Here is a 27,092-nt window from a genome sequence, read left to right as displayed (position 1 = left end):
TTTGTGCCAGACAAAGAGTAGATGACAACAAATGTCGTAAAGAATTCAAAAACGTTGGCGCGATACACATGCAGAGCAGATTACAGATAATGGAAGTATGAAAATTCGAAAGCCTCAAAAAAATGATAATAAAGATCGCATTAGCGCAAACAAATGGAAATTATTACTCGGTGAAATAACAGAACAGCGAAAAGAGATCGAATATATTGTTCAGATTTAAACTTTAAGTCGGAGACTTGTAGATCGTCTAATTCATGTTGCCATCAGGGAAAAAAAAGTAGTGTTTCTTCCCAATGAAGAGGCCTATCCTGCAAGAATTAAAAGATTTATTGTTTGGTGAAAATGAAATCCCGCAAGAGAAAATTTCAAGCTCCGCAAGATAAGACTTTATGCAAAGAGCTTTGGAAATCTAAAACATTTGCAACCATGGACACGGTTCAATCATTTCTCATTTGTGTGAATGCTATTGTCAGACACAGTTCGTGTAGAGAGAAAGAAACGATATTCACTCACGGGCAGTTATATGTTACGTTGTCACAATGTAATTCCAAACACACAATCAAAATTCTAAGAGATATTGATGAAAAGCTAAAAGCGAAAAGAGATCGAACATATGGACATAGGTGATATGACAGAAGTATGTAGATATTGTTTGGCTTTAAACTTTAAGTCTCCGACTTGTAGATCGTCTAATTCGTGTTGCCATCAGGGAAAAGTAGTGTTTCTTCCCAATGAAGAGGCGTATTCGCGAGAAATAAAAGATTTGTTGTTTGGTGAAAGTGAAATCCACATACGCGAGCGACAGAGACGTGAAGTTGCTGGCACGTAGCGCAGGCAAGCAAAGCGAACAGGGGGCAAAGCCCCCTAGTATTAAATAATGGCGGTAAAAAACAACTAACAAACAATGTGCACCCAATCCTAATTACCCAAACGCCGATACTTATTTAACTAACATAAAAAACACCAAAACACTGAGCACAACACAATCAGCGGTTGACACTCCAGACAAAAGGCCAAACGCAGTCCAGTACAACAACTGCAGATGAGGAGGGTGAATGGAATGAAACCCCTGTGCACAGTCTCCTGAAAGAAATGTAAGGTTTTGTCCTACCAGATTTGTAAAGGTCGGGAGCGTTCCCCAGACAAAGACATTTTCCAATCCAGACGAAATCACACAAACAAGCAGGTACAGGACAGGAACTTAAATCCTGTTATCCTGCATTTGTAATCCAGTGGAGGGTGAAGCGCTGTAACAAAAACGACCTGCTGCTGCCGGCTTCTCCTGGCTCACTTTTAAAGTCTGCACTATACCTTGTTTCCCACAGTACTCTACTTTCCCCTTTTGTCCTCTTCATTGTGTAGACTTTATCAGAATGCCTCAAATCCCATAGACGCACCACTGTTTATAAGGTATTGGACATTATAACTATAACTTCAGGCAATTAGGTACAGTTAAAAGACAAGCAGGAGTTAAGTTACACATTTTAAGATTGTATTATTGATAATATTGTTAAAATAATGAAGCAAAGTACATGTGAATATTGGCAACCACACAACCTGATAAATGCTAGATGTGTAGTTTCAGACAGCCCAACATCTTGTAGTTACTCAGATGTCTCCAGTTAAGTTGTCATTTCTAGTCAGCTTTCCTCGGGATAAGGCTGCATGCCAGTCGCAATATGGCTGCCAAGTTGTGGTCTTCATTGTGTTCTCTTCGTGGCCATAGTGTGAGAGAGGGAGGGAGGGAAGGGTGAAGTAACCAACTTCATACATTGCTGTCCAAATCCTTAGGCCAATAGGGTGTCCCGGCACAGAATCGCCTCTGATTCAAATCCAATCCCAAACAACCAGACTTCTAAAAAATGGGGGCACACACCGCCTTTTTGCACCTGCCCTCAAGTATCGGATACCATTTGTTTAGCTGAAGCTCACTTGCCAGCTCGGTAGCTTTATGTGAGGGATGTCTCACAGAATGCCCTCCCAAGCTGGTTTTTGGTGCCTCATCCATCCCTGCAATAACTTTCTAATTCAGTCAGTTCTAAACGTTCGGCAGGGGGCGGGGTTGAGGATTGATTAGTTAGCCATTAAAGTACACCAAGCCTAACGAAAAACTAAAATTACAATTGGTCCTCCTATCTTACAAGGCACTCAAAATATTTATCAACTTACATACAAAATATCACTCCACCACAATTTATTTGGGGTGGCACTGCACAAATATGAAAATAATAATGTTCTATAATTGTGAAGAAAGCAGCAATCCACCTAAACTAAGTAGAAATAGCTGAGGACTTGGACTGGACACTGTAAGGCAGGTGGACATCATGTGTACTTGTAATCGTGTGCAGTATAAGTGCTGATAACAATGACTTGAATTGGACAGATGGATGGGTGGACATGCACTCTACATATAACAGCTCGTAACTGAGTGGTCTAGTAAGCAGGCGGGCACTTTATACAAATGTATAGAAGTAAGTGAGATGGATGGATTAATGGGTGGATGGATGGATCAACATTAAATGGAGCTGAATGAGAAGGGTGGATGGATGGATGGATGGATGGATAGATGGGTGGACATGCACTTTACATATAACAGCTTATAACTGAGTGGTCTAGTAAGCAGGTAGGCAATTTATACAAATGTATAGAATTAATTGAGATGGATGGATTAATGGGTGGATAGATGAATGGATGGATAGCTGGATGATTCAACAGGTAATGGAGCTGAATGAGAAGAATGGATGGATAGATGGATGGACATGCACTCCACATATAACAGCTTATAACTAACTAGTCTAATAAGTGGATTGGCCTTTTATACAAATATTTGGAATGCAATGCGAATGATGGATGGATGGATGGATGGATGGATGGATGGATGGATGGATGGATGGATGGACAATAACTGTAAGTGGAAGTTTTGTAAATGAAATGAGTTGATGGATGGATGGATATTCTACATATAATAGCTTGTAACTAACTGTGCAAGTGTATGGAATGAGAAGGATGGATGCTTGGATGGATGAATAGTAATTGTAATTAGAAGTCTTGTAAATGAATGAAGTTGATGGATGGATGGGTGGGTGGACATGCACTTTACATATAATAGCTGTCACAAAAGCAACAACAGACATAGAAAGGTTTGAGGCAGCCATCCGTATATTGTGCCATCTTGTGCCTTGGCTGCAAAAAGGGTTGAAATTAGTTGTGATGTTCAAAGGTTTGAGTCCAAAATAGAACTGAATGTAATATGAAAAGATGACGGCTTTAAAGCCCGAGACCGGAAGTGATGTCATCGGGACCGGAAGTGATGTCATCATTGGCACTGTGACCAAAAGTGATGTCTTCGATAGTAGAAGTGATGTCGTTCATGGTGACATAACCAGAAGTGACGTCATCACTGGCGCCGGGACCCAGCAAGATTTCTCGTGGATGGTCTGCAGAAGATTGAGAAAGAGAGTTAATGCAGCTCGCCACCCCCTGGTCTGGCGCGGTAGTACTATTCTTAAAGCCTTTCAGTTGTCTCCCAGTTGCACAAGTGTGGCATAGCTTATACCTGACTGGTCTAGTAAGCAGGTGGGCACTTCATACAAATGTATAGATGTACAGAATTCAATGAGAAGGATGGATTTATGGGTAGATGGATGAATGGATAGCTGAATGGATGGACAGTAGTTGTACTCATGATCACTGACCATTTAAGTGGAAGTCATGCGAATGCATGGAGTTGAATTGGGTTAACAGATGGATAGTTGGACACACACTCTCCTTAGAATAGTTTATAACTTATTTAAACCGTAAGTGGGTGGGCACTATAGACAAATGTATGGAGCTGAATGAAAAGCATGGATGGATGGGTGGATGGATGATGTAAAAAAGTGAACACAGACATGATAAAGAGTCGGGCACCTTAAGACGAACACCATTTAATAAATTGTTGTGACTTTTTCATTCTGTGCTTCTGGTCATGCTGATGTCGCACACACAGAGGAGGATCCAGGAATGAACGCCAGCTCCTGGCCTTGTGGGATTTTACATAGTGCTCATAGTGGTAGAGGCGAGACTTCTGGGTTGGAGGTGGACATGATGTCATTCTTCCTGCTAGATGTTCTTGTTTCTGAGCGTAAAAGAGGAGAAGACATTACCGACAGCACCACCTTATGTTTCGGAGTGGTATTACACTTTGATACAGAGCCCTGAAGACTCTCTGTACTCACACGTGTCTGACAATAGATGGACAGATGGGTATATGCTATATTCATAATCGTGTATAGTCGACAGGTCATGTGAGTGGAAGTGGACAGGTGCCTTACGTCGTTGCATTGATTTGATATCTACAGTATGCGTAAAAGTGTAAAATCCAGTGGGCCCATAAATTGAAGAGCGAGTTATACATTTGAACTGGTGAAGGGATAGATGGATTTATAATAGTGTGTTGCATATGTCTCACTGGCTTTTTAAATTAACGTGTGCTTTATACAAATAGAGGTGTTGATAGAGAGATGGACAGCCACTATGTTTCTCATAGTGTGTTTTACACACAAGTTATAAGCGTATGTGTGCTTAAGACAATGGATGAGTGAATGGACTGATGGTCACCCATGGGATTGCTAATAGTGCATGTCCCACTGGTCTTAAAGTGCTTTATAAAGATTGGTTCAGTTAGTGGATGAGGTTCCACTGTTACTTGTAAGGAGCATGTAATCTACTGCTCTTATACGTAAGCTCAGATCTTTTAGTGTCAGCAGCACTATGTTGTGGATGTTCTATGAGAGTGTGGTTGCCAGTGCCTTTTTGTTCACTGTGGCATGCTGGGGGAGCAGCATGAGAGTGGCAGACATCAGGAGACTAAACAAACTAATTCAGAAGGCTTCCTCTGTAGTAGGAGAGAAACTAGACAGCTTGGAAACTGTGGCAGATCAGAGAATGTTGTCTAGGCTTTGGTCTATTATTGAAAATGCTAATCACCCACTTCATAGTGTTGTGGTTGGACAGAGGAGCGTTTTCATCAGTAGACTGACTAGCATCAAGTGCTCCACTGAACGTCACAGAAAATCCTTCCTCCCCACAGCCATCAGACTCTATAACTCCTTTTCTGGTCACTCACCCATACTTTAAGCTATTACCCTTTTTTTTTATTGGATATCCAGGTACATTTTTCAAGTACAGTAATCCCTCCTCCATCACAGGGGTTGCGTTCCAGAGCCACCTGCGAAATAAGAAAATCCGCGAAGTAGAAACCATATGTTTATATGGTTATTTTTATATTGTCATGCTTGGGTCACAGATTTGCGCAGAAACACAGGAGGTTGTAGAGAGACAGGAACGTTATTCAAACACTGCAAACAAACATTTGTCTGTTTTTCAAAAGTTTAAACTGTGCTCCATGACAAGACAGAGATGACAGTTCTGTCTCACAATTAAAAGAATGCAAACATATCTTCCTCTTCAAAGGAAACAGAGAGGAAAGCAAACAAATCAATAGGGCTGTTTGGCTTTTAAGTATGCGAAGCACCGCCGGTTCAAAGTTGTTGAAGGCAGCAGCTCACACCCCCTCCGTCAGGAGCAGAGAGAGAGAGAAAAACAAAGTCAAAAATCAATACGTGCCCTTTGAGCTTTTAAGTATGCGAAGCACCGTGCAGCATGTCGCTTCACGAAGCAGCTGCACACAGAAGGTAGCAACGTGAAGATAATCTTTCAGCATTTTTAGACGAGCGTCCGTATCGTCTAGGTGTGCAAACAGCCCCCCTGCTCACACCCCCTACGTCAGGATCAGAGAAAGTCAGCGCAAGAGAGAGAGAAAGTAAGTTGGGTAGCTTCTCAGCCATCTGCCAATAGCGTCCCTTGTATGAAATCAACTGGGCAAACCAACTGAGGAAGCATGTACCAGAAATTAAAAGACCCATTGTCCTCAGAAATCTGCGAACCAGCAAAAAATCCGCGATATATATTTAAATATGCTTACATATAAAATCCGCGATAGAGTGAAGCCGTGAAAGGCGAAGCGCGATATAGCGAGGGATCACTGTACTTGAAATATGCAACATACTATCTGTTCTTGTGCAATAAGTTGTCTTCTCTTCACACGAGAATAACCGTATTTGTTCTCAGAATGTGCAATCCATATTACTAACCGAGAATGGTAAACCGGATGGCATGGACGCAGGTACACGGTGTAAACCGGATGGTATGGACGTAGGTACACAGCGATGGAACCATGAGACGTACTGTGCAGGCGTGTACAGCGCCCGTCTCATAAACCGCAAGCGAAGTCGTATCCACCGTGCACGAAGGAGTCACGGCCCAAAAACGAAAGAACTCAACTGACGTGAATGAGAAATGAAGCAACAACGCGCCCATAGCTAACGACTAACGACACAGCCACACAAAAAAGAGGATTCTGCGTTGCAGCCCAGATTCGAACAGAAGAGGCTACGGAGGCCCCACAGGTCCACAAAGATAGTACGGAAGGCGCGGGAAAGTATGAAAGGCAAAGGCGCCTACACAGCATAGTGAAACCCGACATAGTATGGAAGGCGCAGGCGTCACCGCCATATTGTGAGTGGCACTACTGCGGAGTGAAGGCGCAGGCATCACCGCCATATTGTGAGTGGCACTACTGTGGAGTGAAGTTAGGAATAATGTGCTGCTTGGGATTGTACAAACCGCTGAACGCTTTACACCAAATTCAAACACAATACAGCTCAACGATACAAACACGAGCCCACCTGGATAAGATCAATGAACGCAGACACCTACAACGCGCATCTGAAACTGCGGAAGCAAAGCAGGCACGGGTTCAAAACGAACGCGGAAGCAAAGCAGGCACGGGTTCAAAATGAACGAGCTCGACTGACGGATATACAAACACAAGCCCGCCTGGATAAAATCAATGAACGCAGGCGCCTACAACGCGCGTCTGAAATGCTGCGGGCAAAGCGGGCACGTCTCCAGAATGAATTAGCTCGAGTAATGTATTTCAGGATACCCAATGCCGGGGGTAGGCGAGCAAAGCGAGCAGGGGGCGGAGCCCCCTTGTATTAACTTAAGGTGTAACACTATACACTCTAGTTTGATACTTACATTTATTATACTCTATTTATATTTACATGATTACTTTATACTCGCTCTTTGTGTAACATGTCCCATGTCTGTTGTTAAGTTCTAACATAAGTAATTTCCCTTGGGATTAATAAAGTTTTCTGATTCTGATTCTGATACCTGAGAGGACATTTTGTACAAATGAATGGTGCTGAATGACTAGACGGCTGGAATGAGTTGATGTCCTGAATCTCTTTAAATTAAGCACATTCGCATTTCTCTGCTGGTGTGAAGTGTATTTCTCCTTGAAGTTTTTAATAACCTACAGCAGTTCATCATTTTTCTTTGAAATCCCCTCCTTCAAAGCCTCTTAATTTGAGCAGTGGAGGCATTTGAATCCCCGCTAATTGGCCGTACTTTGTCACATTGCTTCCTTTTCCTCAGAACGCCACGGCGCGCTGCAGTAGAGCAGTTTTCTCCCATCTCTTACTTTTCTGTCCTCTGCAAAGCTTTGATGAGTGTGGGCATTCACAGGATGTGCTTTTCTTTTCCTGACACTTTAGCTTTTTGAATTCCTGACACGCAGTATGTGGGTGGCACGATGGCTCGGTGATTGTCTCAAGCCATTGGGACCTCGGCTCAATTACTATCTGCAAGTTAGATTTGATCGATGGCTCTGCACTGGCCCAGTGCGAGTAAGTGAGTGTGCCCGGTGATGGACTGGCATCCCATCCTTGTATGGTTACTAATGCCTGACATGCTACGATAGAATCCTGCTGCTTGGTATACTGTAATAAAAACACAGCCCAGTGACACCACACATTTATTCAAGTGATGATGTTCGGGTGCTCCTCTGGACATTTTTCCTCTGATGACACATTCTTGTATGTGCTATATGAAGCTGTAGCCCACTTACTTTAATAAAAGTATGATTCATACTGATGAAATATGCTTGAAAGAGCTGCTGACTAAAGCTGTAGTCTGCACACCTTGGCAGGCCTAAACATCTCAATCAATGCCAATCTAATAAGCTGAGGGTTGGCGTTTCATTCACTTGTGATCCCTAATGGCACTGGAGGATGCCCTGGCATGTACCGACAGATGTTAACTGTGAGGGGCACTATGAAATAAAAGTTGGTGTCTGTCTGTTTGAAGTGCTGTCAGACATAAATGATCACACACGAGGACAAAAGGAAAGAGAACATAATCAGGCACAGCTAAGGAGTGTTACTGGTCTGCAGTATCAGGCCCAAGCATACAGCTGCCCAGGGGGGTGATCTCACTGAGTGTGCTCAATGGATATCTTATCCTCAGGGTCACTGCTCAGTAAAGGCGGTGGTAGGTGGTCTTGCAGAAGGTTGTTATGTTCTCACAGGCCTGTCACTTTATTATGTCTTATAAAGGGCAAGCAAGGCAGAAGACTTATGGTTGCACTGGCTTTTGTAATTGGGTGTGGAGAAAAACAGCAAGATGGTCTACTTGATGGCTCTGGGATACTCAGTTCAGATCCTGGTTTGGACTCCATCTCTGTGGAGCCCTCATGTTCTCGCTTTGTTGGCCTGGGTTTTCCTCCCACATCCCAAAAATGTGCACGATAAGTTAAGGGGCAACTTGAAACTGGCTTCATGTAGTTCTGTGAGCGAGTGCACTGGACTCAGGATTGGCTCTTGATTTGAACCTGAAGGTGCCAGACGAGATGTTAGCACCATATTGCTCTGAATTGAATAAGCAGGTTAGAAAATATTTGCTTAGATTGATGACTAGGTGGATGGATGAGTGCAGAACGAGACATGGCCTCCAGACTAGCTCCCAGAACTGTACGTGAAAGCACCTGATCTCAGAGACGACTTCACGGAAGAGGAGTAAACGCCATGGAAAGATTGGTTTTTTTTCGAACTGGAGCATATCTCAGAAGCATTGGGCACAGGATGCCACGAAATGGAGTCCTCACAAGACAAAAGGAGTGTGAGGCCTTCAGAAATAAGCAGAGAAGCAGGCCAGGATTCTCGCTAACCTGCTCAGAAGAGCGTCACCTCAACTCAGCCAGGACCCACTACATGCTAACTTCAGCTAGAGCAGGTCCCAAAAATGGGGAACTGGGAAAAAAAAAAACTTCAGATGTCCACAAATCTATCAAAAAGCCCCAAGAGGGAAGATACTCATCAACCCCAGGATTGTGAAAACAAGGGTAACTATGGATCTTAATAAAGTGAATAGAAATATTAGGCAAATTGCTCATGTAAGAGATAAAGCAGACCACGATAAAGAGTTGGGGCACCACCCTGTGACCCTGTATAATTGAAAAACAGTAGATCAAAAAACAAGCAGTAATTGCAAAACGGTTCCACAGTGAACTCGTTTCAAAATGGCCTAACTTCCAGTCATATGTCCTTCCAGCAGGAAGAGGCGGGTCTAGGCGGACAGACACCAGAAGTGACGTCAGAGGTGTAACAGCTGTCAGTCATCTGGTCTGCAGAGGGAGGAGAGAAAAGGTATTAGAACACAGCGCCATACCCTGTTATAACTACAGTTACCAGAGCCCTCTAGCTGTCGCCTATGCGCACACGTGCAACACTCAAAGTCCCAAATACATACTCTAGAGACAGAATCCAAGAAAACAAGGCAAGAAATAATTAAAAAAAAACAGAAAATCCAAATAGAAAAAAATACTCACAAATGCTTCACAATAATAGAATGATCTCCTGCTCCTGAGCCTTCTCGGCCAACTTAAATAGCCTGAGTTATGATGTCACCTCTCCAAAATTCAAAAGACATAAGAGAAACTGATTTTACACATAGAAATACTAATACATAAACACCTTTGCATTTATTTGCTTAGCAGGCACTTACTTAAAGCGACTTACAAAAGAAGTCAACATAATCACCACACTGAGCTGGCATTACCAGACACTGTTCTTCAGCAGACTTGAGTGGGTAAGAAGGAACAAAGGGCATCAGGAGTGCCTCCATATATATGGGTGCTGACCCGTTGACTACTCAGTAGGCATGCATCAAGGATTTGAACTTAATACATGTTGCTACAGGAAGCCAATGCAGTGATCTGAAAGACGTGTGGCATGTGCCCATCTTGGCTGGTGGAACACCTGATGTGCTGTTGCATTTTGAATCATCTGCAGCGACTCGGTGACACACGCTTGTACTCCTGCCAGAAGAGAGTTGCAGTTTTTCAGACGTGACAAGGCCAACGCCTGGACCAGGAGTTGTGCTTCATTCTCTTCAGATACGGTCTGATCTTGAAGGTGTTGTAGAGAGTGAAACTGCAAGACCGAGTGATGGTCCGTGAAGCTGGTCATCGGTCACCACTCCAAGCTACTTGACTGGTGTTAGTAATAATGAGCTGAGTTGAACAGAGATGGGGTGCTGAATAGATAGATGAGATAGTATAACAAGATGGTCTGTCTTTGCCAGGTTGAGCTAGATATGGTGCTTCTTCACCCCAGTTGCACCATCAGTGAGACATGCAGAGATTCAAGCTGATACTGAGTGGTCCTCCGGAGGGATTGACAGGTACAGCTGTGTATCATCAGCATGTCACCGATATAAGAGGCCATGGGACAGGATGATGGGACTTAGTAAGCAGATGTATATAGAAAAGAGGAGAGGGCCCACCAACAATCTATGGGGCACCCCTTTGCTTGTCTGGTAGACCATTGACACCGCTCCACGCCAGGAAGACTATTAACAAAAAATAAATAATTACAAAAAGACATAAAAAGGAACTTAAGCAGCCTTGCAGACACATAACACAGGGCAAGAATCACCGCTGAAGAGATGCCAGTCCATTTGAGGACCATTCACACTTCCTTACCACTTTACCACTCTCTTCAGATTTATATTTTTATTAAATTGTGTGACAAGACATTTAACAATAAAGAATCAATCCATCCATTACTAAAATGTGAGATGCTACCCTCTGTCGTGGCAGACTGGAACCAACTCTAGTAGGGGCACCAGTCCATCACAAGGTCCACCCACACAAGGACACCCAGGTATCCTAACACACACAATTCTGGGGATGTGGGAGAGAAAACTGTGAACCTGGGACATCCATACGCGAACATGCGGACCCCACACAGATGAAAGTTAGGCGAGAGATTTGAACCCAGAATACTGTGAGAAGCAGCAGCACCAACCATTGTGCCATCTTAGCACTGTAACTGGGACATGAAAACCTGAACTCTAAAATCATGCAACTGTACCTCTGTGCCGCCTGATATCAAGCGTCTGCCTGTTGTAATTAGCTCTTTTAGTGCCAACAGAGGGCTTCACACTTCTGCAGCCCCTTGGTTCACTGCTGCCTTATGGAAAGATTGGCATGCAACGTTGCCTCCTGGTGGTCTCTCAGCTCTTTGCACTTCTTATTATTCTCCCTCTGTCTACCCTAAAGTGTTTTCAGCCATGGCAGGCACAGTGTCACTCAGACATTGTTACTTCTTCCTCACACATTGCTGCAGTTTAATTGACGTCATTTTACTGTCATTGTTGAGTAGCCTGCTGCTGTTTTCATTGGCGATGACTCCAGAGTGCTGATCCTATTGGTCTGCTGTTGCCCTGCTAGTAAAATTATCAGCAAATGGAAAGAAAAAAAACAAGTTTCAACATCCTCTCCCCATCTTCTTATACAATTCTTAAGGTAAATAGGAATCCTTCACAATACACGATAACAAAAGAACTTTAAAAATCTGACAGCTGTGAGGGTCCCAGCACTTTATAAATATGAGGGAACAAAATGGTGATTTTAGTGTTCAGTTTCCATCTGCCCCCCAGCACACAATGAAAGGCACAATGAGAAGGCCTTGAGGTGTTTAGCTATTTACAGCCCCTTTAGAAAGACTTCAGACCCCTCACTTTTGCATATTTTATTATGTTGCAGCCTTGTGCTAAAATTGTTTAAATTCATTTTTCTCTCACAAAGCAACACTCCATACTTCAGAATGACAAAGCGAAAAGGGGATTTTAGACCTTTTTGCAAATTTATTAAAGATAAAAAACTGAAATATCTTCCTCACAGAAGTATTCAGATCCTTTCTCCAGTCCTCAGTTGAAGCCCGCTTGGCAGCCACTACAGCCTGGAGTCTTCTTGGGCCTGCCATGACAACCTTTGTACTCCTGGATGGAGAGCGTAGGTAGACAGCTATTTATAGGTCTCTCCAGAGCAGGGGTCCCCACTCCGGTCCTGGAGGCCCCCAGTGGCTGCAGGGCTTCATTTTAATCCTTTTCTTAATTAGTGACCAGCTGAGGACCCCTGCTCCAGAGGGCTCAAGTACGAGCTCTATTGTCCATGTGCTGTCTCTCACCTAAACATATCGCAACTCCTATGTTTATCTAAACTGCAACACACAAAGGAGAAATGTGCAAAGGGAGAACACCAAATAAACACGAAGCCAGATGTTAGACAATGAATAAGCAGTTAATGGGCTGGACTCCTGAGCAATGGATGAGTTGGGCAGGCGGGGGTCTGCAAGTTAGATGCTTGGGAACATCTCAGCATGTTTCATTATTGTTTATGACAACATTTTTCAGAAGTGATTTATTCAAAAATCCATCCTAATAAAAGGATAAGTCTTGTAGATCTGTGTGTCCATCCGGTTGCTTTGTCTCTGTCACTCCAACAGATGGCGCATCACAAACATTCGTAGCAATTCATTTCATGCATTGCATGTATCTATGCAACAGTTTTTAAATGGGAAATATTTGTGGAAATAAAATGCATTGCATTTGTCAGTCCAACAGATGGTGCATCACAAACATTTGTAGCAATTCATTTTGTGCATTGCATTTGTCAATGAAACAGTTTTCAAATCACAAACATTTGTAGTAATAAAATGCACTGCATTTGTCACTCCATTGGCGCATTACACACATTAACACTGTTTTTATAAATCCCATACTAAATGGCATTTGACAGAGACATATGCATCTCTAGTAATGCATTTTATTGCTACAAATGTTTGTTATGCTCCATCTGTTAGAATGACAAATACAATGCATTACGTTACTAGGTTTTTTGATTTTTTCATTTGATATACTTTATTAATCCCCAAGAGGAAATTGTTTTCCTGCATGGAGGTACAGTACATGCATTACAAACTACATTCCAATAGATGGTGTACTGCGAACTTTAGCGCTGATGTCTTCACTGATGATTTAGATTTCAACATGTCTTTGACAGGTAGCACTGCTAGTATTTTAGTACATATACATGTGGTTGGGATTTTTTAAGCATGTGACTGGACGACTTCACATGTGGATTATGTGACACAAATTGACATTTTTCGTATTGTTTGCTGTTGTCCAGCGTTGGTCCCCATCAATGCCTATTCTATCAGAAATTTTGCTATTGCCGGTCTGCATGTGTTGTGAATTTGCATATAAGTTGATCAATATTTAGTATGTCTTTATTTATAACTTAGTACTAGGGTGTTGTACCGTGTTAGCTATTATGAATGTAGAGAAAAGCCAAGCAAAATTACACCTTTTATTGGCTAACTAGAAAGATTACAATATGCAAGCTTTCGAGGCAACTCAGGCCCCTTCTTCAGGCAAGATGTAATACAGAGACTGGAGTTCCTTATGTTTATATACACACTCTAGGACAAGAAACAACATTGGTAAATCTTTAAATGAGAAGTTTTAAATGTAAAAATTAATAGATTCATTCAGGCTATGGTTAATTTAACAAGAGAGAGAAGAACAATATATGGTCAAGATCTCTGGATAAGATAACTGTCCAACAAAGTCTTTTGGGGTTTGTAATGAGTTTTTTCAAAACAATGTGGGTCTGTAGACAGGTGTCTGTCATTCTGAGAGATGTAAACAATCCTCATATCTGGCCATAGAACTCTTGTCTTTATTAAGTCCATGTTGTAATGTATTAAATTTTAGCATGAGTTTAACTTCCCATTCTTTTCTCTCTTGCTGTGTTTTGAAGTTGCCCATAAGCACTGTGACTTTAAAGTTCCTCTCACAGTGTCCATGGCTGTTGAAGTGGGCCGCTACAGGAACATCTGTGTTGCCATGTTTAATGTGGAACCTGTGTAAGTTCATTCTCTGGCGGAGTGTTTGTCCAGTTTCTCCCACATCGAGTGCAGTGTCAGGACATTTCATGCAGAAAATTAGGTAGACTACATTAGATGATCTGCAGGAAAATGATCCCTTGATGTGATGTTCAAGTCGGCAGTGTGGTATAACTATACGGTCTGTATCATAGATGTGGGCACATGTTTTGCATCTTTTCCGTAGGCATGGAGATGTGCCATTTTCTTTTGGTTCACTTAGGGAGCTTCGGACAATTAGTTGTTGAAGGTTTGGTGGTTGTCTGTATGCCAGGAGGGGAGGTTCAGGAAATACATTTTTCAGTGTTTGATCATTGTTTAGTATTGGCTGAAGTTCTTTTATAATTTTTCGAAGTGTTTCAAGATGTGGGTTGTAGGTGACAACAAGGGGGATGCGGTTCTTGTTGTCTTTGTTTTAATACTCCAGAAGGTTGTCTCTGGGTATGGCAGTAGCTCTTCTTATTTGGGTGTCTGTTGTTTTGGGGGTGTAACCTTGTCTGATGAAATCTTATCTGAGCTCCTGCAGTTGTTTTTCCCGGTCTGTCGGGTCCGAGTAAATACGATTGTACCGTATTGCTTGGCTGAAAATAATGGAGCGCCTTATATGCTTGGGGTGGAAGCTATCACTTTTCAGGTAGGTCCGTCTGTCTGTCGGTTTGTGAAAAACAGAAGTTACAAGGGTGTTGTCTTTCATTTGAACGATGGTGTCAAGGAAGATGACTTTTGTTTTTGAGTAATTCAGCTTCAGCTTTATGTTGGGGTGAAAAGAGTTCTATTCATTATGAAAATGGAGGAGGTCCTTCTCAGTGGCAGTCCAGATTATGAAGATCTCATCTATTTAACGGAGATACAACATTGGTTTTACGATGCACATTGACATGAAATCTTCCTCCAATTTTGCCATAAATAGGTTTGCATAGTGAGGTGCAAACCGACAGCCCATTGCAGTCCCCATTTGTTGCAAGTAGCAATCTTGTCCAAAAGAGAATAGATTATGTGTCAGAGTGAAGAAGGGGCCTGAGTTGCCTCGAAAGCTTGCATATTGTAATCTTTTTAGTTAGCCAATAAAAGGTGTCATTTTGTAATATTAGTGTTACATTAGTGAGAAGCATTCATGTTTTTATCGATAATACATTGTTTAAATTGTAACTTAACTCCTGCTTGTCTTTTACTACACCTAATTACCTGAGGTTATAGATGTAGAAGGGAAGGTGGGGAGACGTTACATACTGTAAAGCTTTATAAACAGTGGTAAATCTGTGAGATTTGAGGCATTCTGACAAAGGCTACATATTAATAATACAAAAGGGGAAAGTAGAGTAATATGTTTCTCTACCAAGACAAAACAGCATGAAAACATGAAATTAAAATTTTTCTCTGCCATAACTCCATAGTGTAAGTAAAATTTAAAAATATATTTTTGTGGGAGTGCGTATTCCTTTATTTAGTCTCCCGTTGGGACTTCACCCTGCCCTACAGCTTCATTGTGGCCCCCCTTTGCAGACATCAGAGGTAATGTTTATTGTTAGCGGCGGGTATTTATCACACCTTTTAATTATATTCAGTGTTTATGGAAGTCTTAAAGAAAAACAGTGAAAATACAAGAACATAACCCCCCAGACCCCCCCCCATTTTCCAATGATTTTCCTTGTTTGTCTAAACTAATGCCAATTACTATGAATTTAATAATAAAGAAAATAGCTGAAATGAATAGGCCGGGTGACTCAAGAACAATTTTAAGGCTGAGGTGCATAGTGTCGGTGAGTAAGAAGTTGGGAAATCGCTGTGATAAATAATGAAAGAAGCCAGATCATCAATTATTCATCGCCCTTTGCTCATGAAGATGTATTTCCTAATTTGTTTTTGTGTTTGTGAATTTACCGGCTTGTGGAATATTACTCTTCCCCACATTAAACACACAATCCTGAGTGAACGTCAAAGACGACGCCCGCCAGCCTCCCCTACCCAAAGGATGCCAAGAGCTTTCATTTTTTTTAACTCTGCTCTGCCAGACGTGTGCTCGGCGCTGCTCCCGGGGGAATGTTTTGTATTTGAGTGGCGACACTTGAGGCAACGCGCCATTCCTACCCGCAGTCTGGAGGTGTAGTAACTACACCTGACAAAGCGAGTAACTTAAATCAAAGCAGAAAGCGTTAAATTAACTGGATTGCCTAGAGATGTTTGCATCTTCTCCCCGGGGGGCTGCTAGGCGACTGTCGCCGCTCTTCATTTGAGCACTCATTTGAAATAGTTGAATTCCTTCTGAAAATGGAAAAAAAAAAAAAAAGTAAAAATAAACCCACTAATTGAATTTTAGTTCCACTTCGAAATACCGTGAAGCCGTGTAAAGCACTTCATATAAATAATCAAGGAGGGGCCGTTGGGCCTGCCGTACTTCACAGATGTCTGACAGTCACCTCAAAAGCTATAAAAAAATAAAAGAAAAGAAAAAAAATCACACAGCATCAAAAAACAAACATTTACAGTTGGGGCCGCTCAAATCCCCCTCAAATCAGCCTTGTAAAGCCCATGTTTTCTCTGTATGTATCTTAATCTCGTTTGCGGTTGTGTCCACTTTTGTTGTTTTGGACCATATAAGTGGGCTCAATGGCTCTTTCTAGTCCAATTGTTTGAGGCATATGAAACGCCACTGTGTGTTTTGTGTTTTCCACCCAAACCTTAAGTATTTGTATCATTTGTACATTAAAGGCCTGTAAACTGGTATGAAAATCCCATCTGGCAACCCAAACTCCCCCCATTGTCTCACCATTGTCATTCACACTTTGATTTCCTCCCTTGCTTTGAATAAATGGAGGAGATTTCCCCTAAGGATACAGAGGGGTGAGAAGCTTCCCCAGCCCACCCTCCCAAGTTTCATCATCATAATGACAGTGTAGGGATTGTGCTTGAGTACACACTGACACACACGTAAAGACAAGAGTGAAGTATCTGACCAGGGGATGGGATGGAGAGAAAACGAGAGTAGAATAAATGTTTCAAGCAAAGGATGCTTCTTCTAAACCAGGGGTGGAGGGTCGCGGTGACTGCAGGTATTCATTCTAACCATCTTCTCAATCAGGCACCAGTTTACATTACTAATTAACTTCTTTTCCCTTGTGAGAGATGGCCAGCAGCTCAGCCTAGCCGGGATGCCCCTAAAATGGAAGGATGGGGGAAGGCAGCTACATGTGGACACTGACTCCCCCAAAACGCTAGATGGCAGCTCCCCTGGAGTATAGCGGTGCCCCGGATTCCTGCAGGGCATCCTGGGACTTGGAGTTTGGTTGCTCAGCCCTGTTGGGTACCGTGGGTGCTGCCAGGGGGAGCTGTGAAAGGACCTGAGGAGTCATGCTTCCCTTGCAGCCCAGAAGTACTAGGAATTCAAAACTCTTGATTTTTCTGTTTTTTCTAAGAACATTGTCAAAATGTTTTGGTGACCTGAGAGATCAGCCTTTCTGAGACCTTCACCTTTCTTTATTTTCAGATATTGTGTGAAAAGCACAGGTGAGCTGGTCATGTGGCGGCTTGTTTTTTTTGTCTCATTTTTGTTTGGCTGCTAATTAAGGAAAAAGAAACAACTAAGGGGCCTGGGTCACGTCAATTACAACAAAGGCAAAACAAGTTAATTAGCAGTAAAAACTGATCAGTATTTAAGAAGATGGTCGGACTGAAAACCTGCAGCCACTGCGGCCCTCCAGGACCTGAGCTGGAAACCCCTGCTCTAAGCAAAAATGATTTTCAAATGACAAGAGGCAGAAGTCGAGGTCATTGTGAGGGGTGCTTTGATTCACTTTACTGATTTGATTCTTTCAAACTACCGACTAATTGATTCGATTCGATTGATTTGCCCATAAAAAATAATAACACCTGTGCGGGGTGGAGGGGGGGGGGGGATTGTCCCTTGAATGAATCAACAGATAGTTATTTAATTATAATTTATATTTCATATGTTAAACATGGTGGTAATTCATATCATATAACATTGACCTCTTTGAAAGCACAAAGCATGATAATATCATGAAAATGCATAATTAAATTAAGAGACTACGTTACAGAATCTTAAGTGAATAAGAATTGTGTGACTCGTTCTCGGGTAATAACTTAGTTCACAAATCAAATGAAGAAGGTTGTGTGATTCGTTCTCGGTTTAAAGTGAACAAGTTTGTGTGACTCATTCTCGGGTAATGACTCAGTTCACGAATCAAAAGCACGAGGATCGTGTGTCTCATTTGCAAGTCAAACTTTCAAACTAGAAAGAGTTAGTGAATGATAAATGCTCAGTGCATTCTATCACCTGTAACAAATGTGTGTTAAAGATGAAAACAAGTAATTGTCAGAAAAAAATCAATATTTTTGACACTCTATGGAAACTCATCAGTATTCATGAGTTGGGCGGAGCATTCAACCAAAATACACAATGGCACATAAACGAAAAACAGTAAAGCCAGTTTTAGAACAAACTGAAAGTGACCCATTAGCTGAAGGAAGCGACAGAGGTGACAATTTGAATTGGTCTTCACATGTTGACATAGATAGTGATAGGAACTGAGTGGATGACTGAACCGCTAGGATATGCCTGGTGACTTCAGTCACGTAAACCTGAAACAGGGTGCAGTATCTGCGTGTCAAAAGGACTTTGAGCTACAGCCTGTGTATGAAAATGTGTTTGTTGCCATGTGCACCTTTTCTAACTTGTTGTCTCACACTGGCAGAACGGGACACACAGTGGAGAGGGTGGGTATTTCTCAACATGGCGTTACTTATGCAAATGATTCATTTTAAATCACGCTTGGCACTGCATTATGCTGATGCAAAACCATCGGGAGGATCTTGTGGAAATTAGTTCCTTTATGTAAGTTTTCCCTGACTTTAAGCCTAATAGCCATTTGTCTTGGTGTGGGGGGCTGTCTCAAGGACCACCTCCTCCTATCAAAGCCTCTAAAGATGTCACTAGACCTAAAATGTACCACAAATCTTGTGAAATGGCTCTGTTTGAGTTTCAAACAAAACAAACATCTACTTCTTGCTCGTGCAAGTCAACCAGGTTTGGCTCTTGTCTTGAGCTGAATGATGTCATTATAAGCTGCAGTTCAATCACATCTCTGTAAAGGAAACTTCATGAAAGGCTGAAATGCAGGAGAGACAGAAGAGACCCATATGTCATACCCAGTCGTGCCTCTAGAGGGACCTTTAATTAAGTGAGCGCCTTCCATCTGTCTGTCTCGCACTGCTCCAGGCTTACTTTGGGCCGCCTAATAGGTTAATATTCCCTGTCTGCCCTGTGGCTCCTCTTTCCAAATAAATTAAACAGGTCCACCTTGTATTCCTTCATTTATTGTACAGAATTTTGCTTGTGGCAAAGAATAGGAATGGGCATGCACCGTGTACAGAGTTGTGGGGAAGGCAAATTATCCATCCATCCATTTTCCAACCCGCTGAATCCGAACACAGGGTCACGGGGGTCTGCTGGAGCCAATCCCAGCCAACACAGGGCACAAGGCAGGGAACCAATCCTGGGTAGGTGCCAACTCACCGCAGAAGGCAAATTATAGTACAATCTATTATGATGTGCCATGACAAGACATCCAGAAAGAGCTGGCATCAGGACAGCTATAACCCAAGATGAGTCGTACCTAATTTGGACCCCCAATTTGGACAGTGGGGTTTCTGTAAAGTTTTGTAGATCACCAACAATGGACCTCTGCACAAAGACACATTCATCAACGGGCTGAGCCTGGACCCATCTTAAGAAACTGTCAGCTCCCCCCATGCCATCTCAGCTGACATGCTGAACCATGCTAGATCCCTATATGTAGACCACTGAACAGCCATTGATTATGGTGGATTTGGAGTTTATAGGTTTGGCATGGCGCCCAATACTTTGTGGCATTTTCATGGGCTCTCTAGATTACCGACCTCACTGTCCTGACTGTGCAGACTCCGTCGACTAGTTAGATGAAGAGCCCACTGGTAAAGTTTGTACAGGCTGGCAGAGAGACAGCGAGTGGGCTTGCATTAGAAAGTCGGTTCTTTCAGTTCTAGGAGAGGTACCCGGTAAACGACGACAGCTCACCATAGCAATTTATTGTGAAATCAAGACTGATTAAATGCAAATGATAGTAAAGGTATCTTTAAAATGGGTCGATCGTACGCTGCCAGATTTGGGTCTTGATCTGTAATGTGGTGGTCAATGTTTAAAGGGCATTAAAAGAACCCGACCTATAGAACTGGGACACCCCACTGATTTATTGCACAAGTACCTTTCTAATACAGGCTTCTTTGTCCAACACCATACATCAATACAATGTGGCCCCATTTTCTGTATTTCAAGAACTGGGGCCTAGGTGGGCTAAATGACTTGATCAGGGGGTTACAGTCACAGGTGCAGTATTTAGCCACTGGCACACAGTTCTGAACAAAAAGTCGAAGGAAAAGACTTTGTTTGAAATGAAGCCATTTCTTCTTTTTCTTCTTCTTCTTCTTTCGGCTGCTCCCATTTAGGGGTTGCCACAGCTATCAATGTCTTTTATATCATTTTATGCCACACCGACTGCCCTCATGTCCTCCCTTACCATATCCGTAAACCTCCTCTTTGGCCTTCCTCTTTAACTTCTTGCCTGGTGGTTCCATTCTCAGCATTCTTTTCCCGATGTGCCCCTCACCTCTCCTCTGCATGTGCCCAAACCATCTCAGTCTAGCCTCTCTCACTTGATCACCAAACTGGCATACCTGTGTTGTCTCTAATATACTCATTTCTAATCCTGTATACTGTATCTTTGTTACTCCAAGCGAAAATTGTAGCATCTTTAACTCTGCCACTTCCAGCTCTGCCTCCTGTCTTTTTGTCAGTACCACTGTCTCCAAACCATACAACATAGCTGGTCTCACTACCATTTTATAAACCTTCCTTTTCACTCTTGCAGTTCCTGTTCCATCACAAATCTCTCCTATCACTCTTCTCCACCCAGTCCACCCTGCTTGCACTCTCTTCTTCACCTCTCTGCCGCACTCTCCATTGATTTGGACTACTGAACCCAAGTATTTATATTTGTCTACCCTTCCACCACCTTCCCTCTCATTTACGCACTTGTACTTCGTCTTTCATTCCCATTCTGTCCAGTGCATATCTCCACCTCTCTCCAGGTTCACTTCAGCCTGCCGTAAACTCTCACTACAGATCACAATGTCATCCATGAACATCATAGTCTCGGAGCTCTGCTCTAATTTATTTTGATAAATTCCCTAGTATTCTATTGTGTTCTGCTATAGTTTTTTGTTATAACAGCAACATGTTTTCTTTTTGTCCCATGACAGTCGGACAATGGTGACATGCTGCTGTTATGCTCCACCCAGGGTTTGCTCCCTTGCTTATGCTTATTTTCCTTTTTTTATTTTTTCATGTGTTTATTGTTTTTTTTGTTAATATTGTTATGTTTATTTTTTGTTATGTATAGTATATTTGTTTGATTTGTTTATTTTTTGTTATGTATATTATATTTGTTTGATTTCTAAGTTTTATGTTTCGGGTATATGGGTTTAAAGGATATATTCCTCACTTCCTGTCGGTGGAGCCCAAAGAGTTGGGGCCGCCATGACATCACTGCTGAGGGACCGCTCTCAGCCTTTATATTTCTGGCCTGAGAGTGAGTCCCTGTGACTCAGTCAGTGAAGTTCATGGAGTGAAGCTCTGATTAGCAAGTATTGGATTGCATTTTCTGGTGTATTGAATTTTTGGATTTTGCTTTTGGTTTATTGTTTGGTTGGTATTGTCTTTTTAGGGCTAATGCTTTTTGCCCTTATTTTGCCTTTTTTCATATTGGTTTTCTTTTTGATGAATATGAAAAATAATCTTTATTTTATAAGGATTCTTCATGGGCCTTTTTTCCTCTTCCTTATAGGGCGTTTTTTTATTTCTTAATATCCTCCCAAGGGTTCTAGCTGATGAAAGGAGAGTAAACTTAATATAAATTTATAACCTGACTATATGATAAGTACAGTGGTAGCAGTGAACGTAGAAGAATGGACAGATTGGCATACGGGTACTGAAAGTATTTGGAGTTTTTTTAATCATGGAGCTCAAACGTTCTTTCATGTTTTATAAAATCATTTATTTTTTACTACAAAGAATTGGCAGACATTGAAATTCCAATTATTTTTTTCAGTTTGAAACTTCCTGCACCAAAGTGCCTAAAAAACAATCTCTTGATATGCTAAATTTAAGAGAATTGGGCATTTTGCCCCTCAACTGGATAAGTGGGTTAGAAGGAGGATGGATACATGGATAGATTACTACCCCAAAAAAAGCAAGAGTGTTACAATTTGATGTGATCTCTGAGGAGTTGTGTCATTTTTTTCAACAAGGTGAGGCAAATAGAAACGTAATATTCAATAACATAACATTCTCAAGCCTGCTTAATCCAATTCAGTGTTACGGTGGGCCATAACATCCAGCACAAGGCAGGAGTAAACCCTGGACAGGGCGACAGTCCATCATAGGGACCACTCACACTCACACTCCTTGTCACGGGGGCTAATTTAATGTCACCAAACACACACACACCTGTGGGGATGTGAGCTGAAAACCACACAGTCATGGGTAAAACATGCAAACTCAACACAGATAATAACCAGCAGCTGGATCCACGAGACAGCAGTCCCTTTGCAGAAGCATCATCAAGGAAAAGAAGTTGTACTAAAAAAAATGGACACTCCATCATTTACATGGAAAGGCACCTCTCCATATCCTTTATCCATTTTTTTGACTGTGCTGTCTCAGGAGTGATGTAGCATTTGCTTATTTTCCACCAGCGTTGATTTGAATTGTTTCTGGTATGACATTCTGTACCAGAATGTCTTGTGAAGTAAAGAAGAAGACATTGTGTCTATAAAGCGCTTTACGTAAGGCAGAGAGGAACAACTTGTTTAGCATTCATTTTAGTAAAGGCCAGCGTGTCATGAGGCCACACCAAGAAAAGTCTCTTCATTGATCTGCTCTTAGTGACGTTAACTTAAAGCAGTTCCACGTAACTTGTAACATTACATCTCAGTCAAGTAACAGAATTCAGTCAAGTCCTTGCAATTCCGAGCAGAGGTAGGGAAGGCCATGGAGTAAGTGTAAAATGTTTTTTCAATGTATTCATCTAGAAACTGATGTGTTAAAATAAGATATGCATTTAATAATATATTAATCTTACCTTGCCTGTCTTATTTAAGAATCTCTTTGCATCTTTGACAAAGCCCTGAGCAGACACTGACTTGCTTGTTGCTCTCCCCTCCTACAGGACCGCGATTTTCCAATGACGTTCAACACCTCTCTGCACCGATCCTGGTGGATGGAGAATGGGCCAGGATGTCAGGTCACCCCCATCGTGAATTCAGCTCTGGCGCTTGAAGACCATCACGTGATCACTGTTTCCGGCTGCCTCCTTGACTATCAGTACATCGAGGTGGTCAGTAGCGCCCTGCAAGTCTTCCTGGCTGTAAGTCCAAGCAAAGCTTTTTACGATAATGTTAGAAGCAGCCCATTGGGGGACAGTTGTAAAGAGATGTTTTTTGTGTCTGTTAGTTTGGAAGAGTGGCAGTTCTCCTGTGAGCTCCTTCATTAATAAGGTGTTTCCAACTCCAGAACTGCTGCTCACCAAAATTTTTTCTAATTACACCATTCTCTTGGAGACTGTAGTGAACATCCCAGGAGGGCATTCTCCTAATGAGACGACGAATGGTGTCCTGGAGGATCTCCTCCCAGATCTGGACTAGGGCATCACTAAGCATAGGGTCTGACAATGGGTCCAAGGATTTCATCCTGATACCTAATGGCAGTCAAAGTGCCATTGTCTAGCCTGTAGAGGTCTATGCGACCCTCCATGGATATGCCTCCCCAGACCATCACTGACCCACCACCAAACCGGTCATGATGAACGATGTTACAGGCAGTATAACATTCTCCATGGCTTCTCCAGACCCATTCAAATCTGTCACATGTGCTCAGGGTGAACCTGCTCTCATCTGTGGAAAGCACAGGGCACCAGTAGTGGACCTGCCAATTCTGGTATTCTATGGCAAATGCCAATCAAGCTCCAACGTGCCAGGCAGTAAGCACAGGGCCCACTAGAGGACATCTGGTCCTCAGGCCACCCTCATGAAGCCTGTTTCTGATAGTTTGCTCAGAGACATTCACACTAGTGGCCTGCTGGAGGTCATTTTGTAGGGCTCTGGCAGTGTTCATCCTATACCTTCTTGCCCAAAGGAGCAGATACTGGTCCTGCTGCTAAGTTAAGGACCTTTTACGGCCCTGTCCAGCTATCCTAGAGTACCTGCCTGTCTCTTGGAATGTCCTCCATGCCCTTGAGACTGTGCTGGGAGACACCGCAAACCTTCTGGCAATGGCACGTATTGATGTGCCATCCTGGAGAAGTTGGACTACCTGTGCAACCTCTGAAGGGTCCAGGTATCGCCTCATGCTACCAGTAGTGACAGTGACTGTAGCCAAATACAAAACTAGGGAAAAAACAGTCAGAAAAGATGAGGAGGGGAAAAATGTCAGAGGCCTCCACCTGTTAAACCATTCCTGTTTTGGGGGTCGTCTCATTGTTGCCCCTCTAGTGCACCTGTTGTTAGTTTCATTAATACCAAAGCAGCTGAAACTGATTAACATCCCCTCTGCTACTTAACTGACCAGATCAGTAGCCCAGAAGTTTCCTTGACTTGATGCTATACTCTCATTAAAAAGTGTTCCTTTAATTTTTTGAGCAGTATATATATATACATACTGTGACAGATTTAGGGTCCCCATGAACCCTCAGACCACACGTCAGACACCAGGTAAATGTCCAAATATTATATTTATTTAGACAAAACGTGCACAAAGCACTCCTCTTCTCCACAATATTCAAATAAATACACAATAAACAATCACTAATCAATAACAATAATCCTCCTCACTCCCAGACGCGTTGCCACCCTTCCACCCAGCTCAGCTCAGCATCTGGGATTTCCCATCGTCCTTTTATATTCCCTGACCCGGAAGTGGTTCCAACCCTATTATTCCTGTTATTCCCTGTTATTCCTTATCTCTTCCGGGTCAGATAAAAAGTCCTTTTCTTCATCCCGGAAGCACGTCATTTCCTTTGTCGCCTTGCCTACGACGTACTTCCTGGTTATAGGGCACAAACAACTCTCTGGGCCTCCCTGCAGCGTCATCTGTTGGCCCCTGTGGTATCCAGCAGGGCTGTAAAGGAAAACTCCATCGTCCATGATTCCCTGCTGGTATTCGGGGCACTTCCATGCCGCAGGGAGAGCTCCATCTGGCAGCCTGGAGGTGTTGGCCGGGATGACAGGCCGGCCATATCCCACAATGCATACAGTATATACGAGGGGAGTACCCAAAAATAACTGAAATTGAAAAAAAATTGTTTTAATAATTTTTACTTATTGAAACTTTAGTCTCCTTCAAAGTACTCTCCATGTGAATGAATGCATTTGTCCCAACGGTTTTCCCACTGGTAGAAACATTTTTGGAATTGCTGAAGAGGAACATTGTCCAAGGCCTGAAGTAATTTTTCTTTGACGTCCTCCACAGTTCAAAAACGCTTTCCTTTGAGTTCTTTTTTCATATGCGGGAACAAGAAAAGGCCGCATGGAGCAAAGATCAGGCGAGTAGGGAAGGTGGCAAGATCTCCATGACACACAAGTCGTTTCAGAAATCACTTCAATGGTCTGACATTGCAAAGTTTTTCAAGATTTTCGTCATTCCTAATTGTGGAAGGTCGGCCAGATCTTGGTTGGTCTTCAAGTGACATTTCCCCTCATTTGAAACATGAAAACCACTCGTAGACCTGTGTGTTTTACTTAAAGCTTCCTCTTTAAAAGCAGTTTCAAGCATCACTACAGTTTCAACTGCTGTTTTCCCTAAGAGAAAACAAAATTTAACACAGACTTGCTGTTCTTTATGATCACCCTTCACAAAAATCACAGAACACGTTTAATAAGCACCAAGAAAAACCGACACAGAATGGCGTACGAACAATACAGAGCAACGCCGCTTGGCAGACTGATACAGAATACTGTAAGTATGCTACACTTAGTGGTGAAATTAGTCTAGATTGTGCGCCAGGTACAGATTCCGGTTATTTTTGGGTACCCTCTCGTATATATATATATATATATATATATATATATATATATGTATAAATATATATATAAGCTGATATACTGTACATAGACATTTTTGTTCTTATTCAACTCTTTATAACTTAAAAACTCTGTGAATCCATTCTAATTACTGCATTACTTCCAACTGCTTTCCTCTTCTGACAAAATTTTTTTTCTCTTTTCCAGCTCTTTGGTTTTGTGTACGCCTGCTATGTCAGCAAAGTGTTCCTGGACGACGAAGACAGCTGTAAGTGCCCTCACTTTCCTCCTGCGGTGTGGTATTGAGGTCAGCCCTGGGACATGCCCTGTTATCAAGTCAAATGAGATGTGCAAAGTGCCAGGAGAGCCGAGAGGCAGTAAGACTTGCTAGTCGGTCCTCTCTAGCAGGTGTGAATGTGCCTACTAGAAATGTAAAAAGCAGCTTGGAAGCCATTTGAAAATGAATGGTTATGAAACATACATGGCACACAGGGGAGCAACTTGAAACATTTCTTGCAATGAGACAACATAATGATTTAGAGTAAATTCTGTGAAAGCTTGTTCCTGCCAATCTAAAAAAACATGACTGCATTATTTTGAAAAGATAAGTGTTGTGTTATTTCTCAAAAGTTTTGCATTATTTCCAGGGTGTTTCCTCAGAGGTTGTGACCCACAGATAATCAACACAAAGGGGTGATAGGTTGGCTGAAAGTTCATATCCTCATCCATACTGTGGATTAGGACGCTTACTAAACCTTTGTTAGACTTACTTTTGATGGTATTTTTCAGTTCTGACCTTTGCTTCATCTTTTTTGACTTTGTTTCGCTTTGACGTTTTGCTTATGT

At 42.3% G+C, this 27,092-nt stretch overlaps 1 protein-coding gene across 2 annotated transcripts in view; it reads left to right on the top strand.

Moving 5' to 3' along the window:
• The window catches only part of nkain1 (sodium/potassium transporting ATPase interacting 1), a 451,861-nt gene that overhangs the window by 330,071 nt on the left and 94,698 nt on the right, over positions 1-27,092 (top strand). For both annotated transcript variants that reach the window (XM_051919007.1, XM_051919008.1), the window contains exons 4-5: positions 23,399-23,596; positions 26,454-26,514. In XM_051919007.1, coding sequence (XP_051774967.1) covers positions 23,399-23,596; positions 26,454-26,514 — 259 coding nt within the window. The remainder of the gene's footprint in view (positions 1-23,398; positions 23,597-26,453; positions 26,515-27,092) is intronic.

This window comes from Erpetoichthys calabaricus, chromosome 14 (assembly GCF_900747795.2).
Source record: "Erpetoichthys calabaricus chromosome 14, fErpCal1.3, whole genome shotgun sequence".
Classification (NCBI taxonomy): domain Eukaryota; kingdom Metazoa; phylum Chordata; class Cladistia; order Polypteriformes; family Polypteridae; genus Erpetoichthys; species Erpetoichthys calabaricus.
This window is presented reverse-complemented; position numbering and strand designations above follow the sequence as displayed.